Source organism: Heterocephalus glaber, unplaced genomic scaffold (assembly GCF_053883595.1).
Source record: "Heterocephalus glaber isolate CG9 unplaced genomic scaffold, H.glaber_assembly_v1.0 deba00000347, whole genome shotgun sequence".
Classification (NCBI taxonomy): Eukaryota; Metazoa; Chordata; class Mammalia; order Rodentia; family Bathyergidae; genus Heterocephalus; species Heterocephalus glaber.
In genome coordinates this window covers 45291271-45303622 of record NW_028258143.1, presented here as the reverse complement: position 1 = coordinate 45303622, position 12352 = coordinate 45291271, and the positions used below count along the sequence as shown (strand labels likewise).

General features: G+C 32.6%; 1 protein-coding gene across 11 annotated transcripts in view; it reads left to right on the top strand.

The window, feature by feature from the left end:
• The window catches only part of Scn3a (sodium voltage-gated channel alpha subunit 3), a 110916-nt gene extending 98778 nt beyond the window's left edge, over positions 1 to 12138 (top strand). For all 11 annotated transcript variants that reach the window (XM_013076038.3, XM_013076049.3, XM_087199724.1 and 8 more), the window contains 6 exons: positions 380 to 652; positions 1499 to 1552; positions 2336 to 2473; positions 3483 to 3587; positions 5172 to 5442; positions 6299 to 12138. In XM_013076038.3, coding sequence (XP_012931492.2) covers positions 380 to 652; positions 1499 to 1552; positions 2336 to 2473; positions 3483 to 3587; positions 5172 to 5442; positions 6299 to 7494 — 2037 coding nt within the window. In that variant the 3' untranslated portion in view covers positions 7495 to 12138. The remainder of the gene's footprint in view (positions 1 to 379; positions 653 to 1498; positions 1553 to 2335; positions 2474 to 3482; positions 3588 to 5171; positions 5443 to 6298) is intronic.
• Positions 12139 to 12352: the final 214 nt, after the last annotated feature.

The window sequence follows — 12352 nt, the reverse complement described above, 5'->3', positions numbered from 1 at the left end:
TAATTCATACTCTTAAAAATTAAAATGTATTGTTAAAAGATGATTATTTATTCTGTTTGCATTTAATACATCTTTTTTTTCTTTCTTCCCTAGCATGCAAATATTTTCTGACTTCATCTTACTTTTCCAAGTTTTTATTTCTTTTCATATACTGGTGTATTTTTGCTTTCCTTAAATCCTTAAGTGTTTACTTGTGTTCCTGTTTGTTTTCTTTATCAAGTAGGAACTACAAAATATTAGAAGAAACATTTTAGAACTAAAAATCCACCTAGATTATTATTTAACTCTTTTCAAACATCTCTTAACACTAAATATATAAGTGAATGGAGTGGTTTCCTTTTGGTAATTTGTACTGTCTTTTTTTCATTGCTCCTTCTAGGTGGTAGTGAATGCCCTAGTTGGAGCAATTCCCTCCATCATGAACGTGCTGTTGGTTTGTCTCATCTTCTGGTTGATCTTTAGCATCATGGGTGTGAATCTGTTTGCTGGCAAGTTCTATCACTGTGTTAACATGACAACTGGTAACAAGTTTGAAGTTAGTGATGTCAACAATTTGAGCGATTGTCAGGCCCTTGGCAAGCAAGCTCGGTGGAAAAATGTGAAAGTAAACTTTGATAATGTTGGTGCTGGCTATCTTGCATTGCTTCAAGTGGTAAGTGGTTACTGTTTGAGTTTTGAAAACATTTTTAGGATTATTCAAGTTAGATTATTTCTCTGATGTTTTTCATTTGTATGATTAACATTTGACAGTAGAAAGTAGTTGATAACACCAATGATATCTGCTAGATTTGACTATAAAGAATGTTGTAGTTATTTTTATAGTTCCCCATTGTGAAGCTTTCCATATATTTTAATGTAATATTACATATCTTCATCCTATTTTCTTCTTGTTTTTGTTTTTCTTCTTGAACACAACTATCATTTTTGTTTCCCTGTAGTGATCATACCTAAAGGAACAATTTTCATATGTTAAAATAATAATGTGTACATTATAGTGATTAATTAAATGTTTTATTAGCCAAATAACTTATTGTAGCACTGTCTAAAGAAATACAATTCTACTTTGAATAGAAAAGTAGATTTTAAAATGTATAATGTTAAATATCTTTACATAACTGACAGTAAATATACTAATGAACAAATAGAGAAAATGATTGAAATGTGTTTAAACATTGCCATAGGTTTGAATCACAGAGCTTACTTTTGATATTAAAAGAATATAAGTCTAAGATGGAAATTTCATCAATCAAGTCTCTAGTTAAGTTTTTCTATCAAAAGACTAGAATATCTTCCAAGAGAAACAAAGGAAGAAAATTCCAGACCTGAAATACAAACCTTTTTTAAATTTCAATTTCATTTCTTTAATTCATTGAAGTATTTTCCTAGAAAGTTTCATAATATTATACAAAATTATTTATTACAATAGTGTCAGATTTTCATCAGATACAATGCCAATCTTGGGAGAAATTTGCAGAATTCAAATATATGTTGTTTACAGGCCACATTTAAAGGTTGGATGGATATTATGTATGCAGCTGTTGATTCACGAGATGTAAGTATCTCTTAACTACTACCTATTTATAGCCATTAGATTTTTCTTGGTAAATATTGTAGGTAATTTAACTAAAATACTTAGAAAGTTATAGTACATGAAATCAGAATATTTATCATTGCATATAAAAATTGTCAGTTTAAGCTATTATGCTTTTACATAAATATTTTGGCTAATATATGTCTTATATATCTACTATGAAAGATTATCCAACTGCATGGATCAGAAACATCAGCTTAGTCCTATAAATGCAACTATTCAGTGGGAAAATTGCTCAGTAGCAGAATAATTTCTTTTTCTATCCCTGGAGAGTGACAAATTAGCCTTCGAAGCAGTTTCCAAGAACATTGTGATACATAAAAGCAAACAAGTTTCATGAAACTCAATTTTGAAAATAGAAATAAAAATAATTCTTTAAAATATATTTGTATATGCTGTAATTTCCTCTTAGAAGTTGATGTTCTGCTAATAAAGCTAAATTTCCAAGAGCTAGCATTTTCAAACCCAAACAAAATATTGCAAAAACTTATAATAATACACACAAGACATTTTTCCTACTTATATCACTATAATTTATGCTAAAGAATGTTACAGGTAAGACAAAATGGGAAAATAGACTCAAGAACAATTGTAATATTTGCAAATTTTCATGCTAATTTGAAAAAATTCTTTTTATAAAACTATTTTAAGACAAGATGAAAGTAACTGTTAAGTAATAACATTCACTGCATTAATTTAAATATTTATCATTTTAATATCTATAATATTTTCAATATGATTTAGGTTAAACTCCAGCCTATGTATGAAGAAAATCTATATATGTACTTATACTTTGTCATCTTTATCATCTTTGGATCATTCTTCACTCTGAATCTGTTCATTGGTGTCATCATAGATAACTTCAACCAGCAGAAAAAGAAGATAAGTATTTCTTAGCTTGTATCTTTCACTATTTTGAGTTTCTGTATGTTAAATAACCAGCAGAATACTTGTAGCCATGACAAACTTTGTTTATACTATTTTCAATTTACTACATGTAAAGTTAAGTTACAGCTATGGTCAGTAGCTCCTGTCCAGGTTCATCCACTGCAGAATGGCTGGAAATGTCTCTGACATGACAATTTGACACTGTTTCTAAACACCCAGTGCAGACTTTAGCAATTATCTCCATCCAGTTTTCCAGTTTCATCTCCCACACTTCATTCTTTGTATCTGGTGCCCTGTTACCTAGTCACTACAGACACACTGATTATCACCACCAGCACTTGTTGCCCACATATCTATGTGAATTTTTCTAACCTCTTCTGAACAAGTCAAGCCCTTTATCTTCATGACTTTACAAATTATAGTGTCTCTTCTTGGGATGTATTTTCGAGTAAATTCTTAATCATCCTTTATATCCTAGCTTAAGGGTACTGCCCATGTAAAGCCTGTCTCTAAGTCTCCCAGTGTACTGTTGCTTCTGCAGTGCTTTCTTTTTTTTTCATATCTCTATATATTTTCCAACTATGTTTTTAAAAGTCTCTTGCCCCTTGAGGAGCAAGACACTTTGTCATATATCTTGTGTTTATGTAATTCTGAGATCAAGGATGTTGTCTAGCACAAAAAAATGGTTAAAATTGTTGACTAAAGCAGTAAAGGAAAATATATTTGATTTCAGAAAATATATTTGACACCCTTAGGCCTTCTTTTAAACATAGTGTAAACAAGTTAGACTCCTGTACTAATCAGAATTTTATGTGCTTATAGGTTTTGCATATTATTTAAGTATGTCATAATGTCACATAAATGGGATAAGCAGAATAAACATACAATTAAAAGAATATCCATTTAAAATTGAACAAAACACTAAAGGAAGACTCAAATGTTTTAAGAAAGTGCTGTTGTAACACATGTTGGGATTGTAACCAGTATTATACTATGTCTTTACTTTGGAGGTCAAGATATTTTTATGACAGAAGAACAGAAAAAGTATTACAATGCAATGAAGAAACTTGGATCCAAGAAACCTCAGAAACCTATACCTAGGCCTTCAGTAAGAATTACTCATATTCTTTAAAGCCTAAAGCCATGTTTCCATTTAATCAAGTTGAGAAATGCTCTGAACCAGAACATTTTAGGTGATATCACCAATATAGAGACATAATTATAAAGTTCATATTGTATAGCACAATCTACATCTGCTAAGCACAATACCAATTGCTGAGCTCTTAGGTAGTATTCTTTATATTTTGTGAGTTGTAAACCTCTGACTCAGAATTCCTAATAAGTTCTCCAAAGCAAGGTCCATCCTCCTCCTGCCAGCACCACATCTGGTTGCTTCTCCTCTGATCTTATTATAAGACATTATCCTATGTTTTTTTAAGTAGATAGAGATTTCCAGGCTTACTCCACTCCCCTTGGCCTCCCTCCTTGCTCTTTGATCTTTCATTCATAAGATTAGAAAATATTTCTAATCTGTTTAGAAAGGAAGCCTGTCATCAAAATCATTTATTGTTTCACTAAATACAGTCCCCCAAAAGAATGTTCAGAATGGACACTTTGTGGAGCTTCATAATAATAATGAATGGCATAATAATGATGGATTAGGTTCACAGAGATATACTGTAACTCTCCTGTCCTCCTCTGAGATAGGTAAAGAATAAGAAAACTGAGGACCAAGAAAAATAAATATTGTACCCCAGATTGCAAAACATGTAATTACTAAAACTGGGATTTGACAAGGTCTCAAGAATCCTATCAGTGACTTCATTTTACTAAATTTTTAAGAATTACTGGAGTTTAGAAGGTGGAGGGTGAGGGAGAAAAAGACGAAGGATACTGTCCATTGAAGGGAGTGAGTTACCTTACTTTACCGAAGATTACTGAAACTTGGAAACATTGTCAGTTCATGAACTTTTGTTTTGGGTCAGCCATGTAATTTCTTTTTCATTCTAATTTATTAAAAATTTCTTTAATAAAATTATATTTCACAACCATATTAATATAGAAACCTTTAAAAAGCATGTGATTCTTAAAATGGTTGTTGATTAAACAAAAAATAAAATTTTTTAAAGTCATGCCTTTTGTCAAAGCATTGGTAAAGGTAGACAATAGGTGGAGAGCAAAAATAGATAAATTAACAAACACATAGACACACAAAACTAAAAGAGGTAGAATTGAAAAATGACCGATATAGTTTGAAAAGTACAATATAACAGCAAATTCTTAAATTATTGATATACTAATTGGGGTAGCCATCCATCTACAAGTGTGCCTATATTAACCTACTTTGTAAATCTTCATTACTAGTTGTCATTATTTTTATAAAATTAGCAGTTATGAAAATCAAGCAAAGTCTGTGCATATTGTCAGCCAGTTACCATCCATTTATAAATGTGTTTTATTTAGCTTTGTCTCCGCATGGGGCCTAAGTGAACCAAAATATCTTCTGTTGTTACAGGATATTTTTCAGTTTTTTAACACGAAGCAAAAGGGAGCACACGAAATTGTTTAAGGTTATGTGAGAAAGGTATACATCTCATGACCATAAGTGGAGAGATATTATCTTCAATTTTACTGGATCATTATTTTAAAGTAGATGCACTTTAAATCTGCTCTCTCCTGTCTCTCTTTCTAGAATAAATTTCAAGGAATGGTCTTTGATTTTGTAACCAGACAAGTCTTTGATATCAGCATTATGATCCTTATCTGCCTCAACATGGTCACCATGATGGTAGAAACAGATGACCAGAGCAAATATATGACCCTAGTTTTGTCTCGGATCAACCTTGTGTTCATTGTCCTGTTCACTGGAGAGTTTGTGCTGAAGCTCATCTCACTCAGATACTACTACTTCACAATAGGCTGGAACATCTTTGATTTTGTGGTGGTGATTCTCTCCATTGTGGGTAAGAATAGTTGAATTACAGCAAAACATAGTGGTAGTGAAACAGGTGCCCTAAGTACCCTCGGCTGCTTAACATGGAAATTAGGTCTGAGAGTAGTAGTACGTGTAAATCTAAATTTCAGAACTAATATATTTGAATAAAAACTCTGAAACCTGGGTTTATTGACAAAGCTACCTAGTTAGAAACTGTATTAGGAATATTAGATTTGGAGAAGAGGACAGGAAACAAAAAGCATCAGATGCTTTCTTCAACCTAAACAAAGTCATCAGCTGGGAGAGGAAATGAGTAACTTTGAAAAAAATTATTACAGCGCAGTAGGGTTAGTACTACAAGAAGCACTGACGAGGCCATGACCAATGCTGCTCAAAGGAGTTAACAGTTTTCCTGAGGTAAGAGTCCTGACATTTGATGTAGGTCTTGAGAGGACTAAGATTTGAGGAGAATGGAGAAAATGAGATATTATACAACTCCACATTTAGAGCTTCATGTTAAATATTAGCCATTTTCCTTTAACTAAAGAGTGTCATTATTCAAAACTACAAGGCAATGTATTCAGTTGTTTCAGAAATAATCTTTGTAATCACCACATTTCATAGTAAATGGGGGTATATAATCTGAAGTTGCCATGCCAATACCTGAGATTAGTTAGATTTGCAAAAGTCCATATTATGAAATTATGCATTCATTGACAAAACCTCAGAAATATTTAATCTAATATTACAGAATGAATTCAAATATTTATTAAAGATTTATATTCAAATCAAGTCTGTTTTCATAGATTATCCACAGACAAAGCATTCCTATAAGCACAAGTTACTGTATTCACTGTTCAGCTGTGTTCTGTATTATTCCACAGGAATGTTTCTCGCGGAGCTGATAGAGAAGTATTTTGTGTCCCCTACCCTGTTCCGAGTGATACGTCTGGCCAGGATTGGCCGAATCCTTCGTCTGATCAAAGGAGCAAAGGGGATCCGCACACTGCTCTTTGCTTTGATGATGTCTCTTCCTGCCTTGTTTAACATCGGCCTCCTGCTCTTCCTGGTCATGTTCATCTACGCCATCTTTGGAATGTCCAACTTTGCCTATGTTAAAAAGGAAGCCGGAATTGATGACATGTTCAACTTTGAGACCTTTGGCAACAGCATGATCTGCCTGTTCCAAATTACCACCTCTGCGGGCTGGGATGGACTGCTTGCACCTATTCTCAACAGTGCACCACCTGACTGTGACCCTGACACAATCCATCCTGGAAGCTCTGTGAAGGGTGACTGTGGGAACCCATCAGTTGGGATTTTCTTTTTTGTCAGTTACATCATTATTTCCTTTCTAGTGGTGGTGAACATGTACATCGCTGTCATCCTGGAGAACTTCAGCGTTGCCACTGAAGAAAGTGCAGAGCCCCTGAGTGAGGATGACTTTGAGATGTTCTACGAGGTGTGGGAGAAGTTCGATCCTGATGCAACTCAGTTCATAGAGTTTGCAAAGCTCTCTGATTTTGCAGCTGCCCTAGATCCCCCTCTTCTCATAGCAAAACCAAACAAAGTCCAGCTCATTGCTATGGACCTGCCCATGGTCAGTGGAGACCGGATCCACTGCCTGGACATCTTATTTGCTTTTACAAAGCGGGTTTTGGGTGAGAGCGGAGAGATGGATGCCCTGCGAATACAGATGGAAGAGCGATTCATGGCATCAAACCCCTCCAAAGTCTCCTATGAGCCCATTACAACCACTTTGAAACGCAAACAAGAGGAGGTGTCTGCTGCTATCATTCAGCGTAATTTCAGATGCTTTCTTTTAAAGCAAAGGTTAAAAAATATAACAAGTAAATATAACAAAGATACAATCAAAGGAAGGATTGATTTACCTATAAAAGATGACATGGTTATTGACAAATTAAATGGAAATTCCACCCCAGAAAAAACAGATGGAAGCTCCTCTACCACCTCTCCTCCTTCTTATGATAGTGTGACAAAACCAGACAAGGAAAAGTTTGAAAAAGACAAAACAGAAAAAGAAAGCAAAGGGAAAGAGGTCAGAGAAAATCAAAAGTAAAAAGAAGCAAAGAAAGATCTTTGTAATCAATTGTTTACAGCCTATGAAGGTAAATGTGTCACCTGGACTCCCAGAGGAGGTCCACGCCAAACTGACTGTTTCAAAAAATACTCATGGTCAGTGCCTATACAAGACAGTGACCTCTCTGTCACTGCAACTCTGTGAAACAGGGTACCAACATTGACGAGAGGTTGCTGCTCTCATTACCAGCTGACACTGCTGAGGAGAACTTAATGACTACCTAGACTATAGGAATAGTTGTGCTAAGTGATCATTGTAACTACACCAAACACCTTTAGTACAATACTTGCATCCACTCTATTTTTAACTTCCATATCTGCCATATTTTTACAAAATTTCTTCTAGTGAATTTCTCTGATCCCTAATTCATAGTTTATTCATATTACTATGTCACTATTTTTGTAAATGAAGTTTACCTTGTGGAAAAAGTATGTAAGAACCCAGTGTTCCTACTCCACAAATCTCTAAAATAATCACACAAAAATATTTTGCCTGAGAGATGAAATTCTTGCTCAAAATCAGAAAAATTCTAATGTTAACAATCTCAAATACTTCCATTTTCTATATGGCTTTAATTTTAAAGGTGTTTAGTCTATTATGTTTGTTTATATCTGAACAGTTATGTGCCTGTAAAGTCTCCTCTAATATTTAAAGGATTATTTTTATGCAAAGTATTCTGTTTCAGCAAGTGCAAATTTTATTCTAAGTTCCAGAGCTCTATATTTAATTTTGGTTAAATGCTTTCCAAAAAGTAGTCTAATAAATCTGTTCTAGAAAAGTATATCTAAAGTAACACTTTAGAATAGTTGTTTCACTTTCTGCTAGAGTATTGCTTTGCCATTTTCTGCTCTCAGCAAAGCTGACAGTTTGTCAATTAAATACCCTCTGTTATGTAAATAGTTATTTTATTCTGTGGTGCATGTTTGGGCAAATATATATTATATAATATATATTATATTATATTATAATATATATATCTCCCAGTAAACAACTTCTATTAAATCAAATATGTACCACAGTTTATGTGTCTTTTGCGAGCTTCCAACAGGGATGTATCCTGTGCCATTCATTCACTAATGCATGTTAATATTGCCTATGCTATTCTATTTTACTCAATCCATTCTTCACAAGTCTGGGTTAGAAGAAGCCACATGTTGGTGGTAGAATGAATTAAACCAACTTTGTGTCTCTATGTCCAGCAGAATAGTTTGAAGTTATTTAAAAACATCTTTACTTTTGCATTTTAAATTCAACTTGAAGATCATATCGTGTCTCTCTTGATTTCAAGGAAACACACCACATACAGCCTATTGTCAAAACCTTTACTTCATATTTTGCTAAAAATACATCCAAAACTTGTTCAAATATAAATAATGTAAAAATATGATCAATTTATTTGTCAGCATTTTGTACATAAGAAAATTATTTTCAGGTTAATGACATGGCAATTTATTTTACTTTATGTTTTTGCTTCTTATTTTTAATCACAATTCCAAACTTTTGAATCCATAAGAATTTTCAACAGATAATTTCCTAAAATAAAATTTAGACAATGGGTTTTGTGGATTTCTTTGTTATAATATATTTTTTAGCATTCTAATAGGAAATACATTGGTGAAAAATTCAAACTTAGACCATTTTGTACCAACAATGGTTGCCTCAAAATAACCTGTCATTCATGGAAGTTTGGTTTTTTTTAAACTCAACTTTTGTAGTATTTGCATATGCAAACTAGGCTTATTTTTTTAACTCCTGTGGCACTAAAGCTATTAAAAATATGACATGGACTTTGTCCTTTTTAGCCATGAACAAAGTAGCAAAGTTGTGCAATTACCCAACATGATACAAATTTTTGTGGTTTTTTTGCACAAACCAAAAGTTTAATGTTAATTTATTTTACAAAATTATTTACTGTAGTGTATTGATGATCTGCATGCAGGGAATTGCTATTACTAAAAGGAATGGTGAGCTACTTCATTATTGAGCCAAAAGAATAAATATTTCATTTTTATTGTATTTCATTTGCTGGCCTCTGACTTTTTATTGTTGGCAGTTTAAAATATATACAGTTAATGAAACATTTACTTGATCTTATGTTTGTATACATAAAAGTTCACATGAGTTTTATAACCTACTACATGATCTAACAAGAAGCTCCTCAGAATAAAGGCTAATTAAAACAAGTGTGAACTTTAATGTCTGCAAAAGATCAAGCCCATATGCTCCATCTTTCAGGTTTGATAATAATAGTAATAGCCACCTACAATAGCTGCCAATTCTAATTAATTCCTTTGGCTATAAGCATTCTAATCTCAACTCCTCTCAATTAATTGATGCCATTTCTTATATTTCTGGTCACTAACAAATGCTACATTCTTATTACTGAAATGTTTTCTACAATCTCCTAATTATACATAAAGTATTAATGATACAAGGAATGAGAATATATGTTGTTTTGGATTTATGGCAGGTCAAAATCAAATTTTATTCTCAACAGGAAACTCAAGTTGTAATGCATATTTTAAGATTACTTGTATCTAAATATATATTTCATAATCTCACCAAAATACATATATAAAGTGACTAATTGAAATTAATTGGCTTCTTTATGCTCAAGTCAATTTATAGGTCTTGCTGACAACACAGAGAAACCAATATCACTTTGCAAAAATCTTCAGCCTCTGGCCCGGGATTTAGCTCAGTGGTTCCGGTGCCTGCCTCGTAAGCACAAGGTCCCAAGTTCAATCCCCGGTACCAAAAAAAAAAAAAAATCTTTAGCCTCTTTTATGCTTGACATTATATAATCATTAATCAAGAAATCTATTAGTATGCATTATATCTAAACCATCATCTTTGAAAATAGAATAGACTCTTCAATAGAAAAGATAGAATCATTTTTAAATATACTCTAGCTAAAGATTATTATTCAGATTATAGTTACTGACATAATTTGATAGATTTTTTAAATAACTTCTTCCATGAGAAATATCTTTCTACTAATAGACTTTATACTAATATTGATAGAATTCTAATTTGAAAATCAAATAGAATTAAGTTTGCCATAAAAATAACAATACTATAAAATTAAAGAATCATAATTTCACCAATAAATGAAACTAAGTGGCTGTTCTTTAGTTTTAAAAAATTGTATGAAAAGAAAACTGGATATTATTGGTTTCAAATATTGTAACCAAAAGACAGTGACTATATAAATGTATGCATCTTACTAATTTTCAAGTAATTTGGATTCAGTAAAATAACGGGAGAACCATTTTGTGCATTTCAAACCATTCAGTAGCAATTATATAAAGACAGAGTTGACCATTTTTATGGAAATGTAAAAAGAATTGGGTAAATAGTCCTGATACTTGGCTTTTAGTTTCATTTTTTTCTCATTAAATTATCCTTGTAATTCAGGAAATAAAATTCTCCTTAGATTCCTCCTCCATTATTGAGAATGTTGTCTGTTGTTTGTCTTTAGTATATGTTCACAATCAAACTGCTTATTCAAAGTGAGCAACTTCCTTTATAAGGGCAATATTTAATGAGAAAAATGTATATTATCAATATGTTGTAAAGCATCACTCAGAAAATAATTAATAGACACAACTTTTGGTCTGACTTTAACACCATTAAGGGAAGTCTTCTTATCCTCAAATATTTTATACCACAGAGTTGAAGGATACTTCAAATGACTGAAAGTATGGCTATTATTATCCATGTTATTATGGACTTATAAAAGGCAATACTGGATACATAATAAAATATATCAAACCCAATAAATCACTAATCATTTGTAAAACTGCATCAAACTACATGCATATCTGCTTGTCATTAATAACATTGATCACAATAATCCAAAAAGTTGGGCATGAGTCATATTCCCTAGAGTACAGTTTATAAATGAATAAATGACAATTATAATTCTCTTAAAATAACATCTATAACAATTAATTCTGTTACAGAAAACAATAATTAGTATTTTAATACATCCAAACTTATGTAATGACTGACTCTTGTGGGTCCTTTTTCTGCATTATTGCCCTGTTCATCTCTGCCCTCCAGAATCTGTCACTGACCACCACCACTTCATAGCTCATATCCTCTCACCAGATCACGTAAGCTCTAGTTATGAAGTGTTTTTGATGTCTTTTCTGTCTCTGTACATGTTACTCTCTCCACCTGGAAAACCTCTCTCCTCTCTGTTTTCTCTCTCTCTTTCTCGCTTACTCTCTCTCTCTCTCTCTCTCTCCCTCTCTCTCTAAGTGAACAATTGTCATTCTATAATCAGCTCAGGTTCATCTTTCAGGAAGCTTCCTCAGACTTCTTCAGGTAGACTACATCATTTCCTCTTAGTATGCCTAATATGCATGTGTGGTGGTGTTTATCATACTGTGTTATATTTATCCATCTGTACGTCTCTCTATTCAACACATCATGATATATGCAAAATATAGAATATGTCCCATTAACTTTTCTCACTCCTCTTTCTGTCACTGACAATGGTTAGCTAAGTGTGTGAATGTCGGTATTCTGACACAGAGCTTATAGAGTTGATTCTTGCAGAAACATAAAAAAATGTTTCAGTACCAAAAAAGTGCCAATAAAGTTTTTTAGCCTTCATGGAGAATGATTCTCAAATTTACTTTCATCCCTATTCAGATGATCCATCTTTGTAATCAGTTGAAAGTTGTGCAAATTTCTTGAGAATACTCTATACTTTGTAACTGTATCCCAACAGAAACTACTGCCAAAAAACCTTACTTGCATCAATTCTACAAGCAAAAGAATAGTTTTATTTACTTGCCCTCAGTTAGAAATACAACTCATGAATATA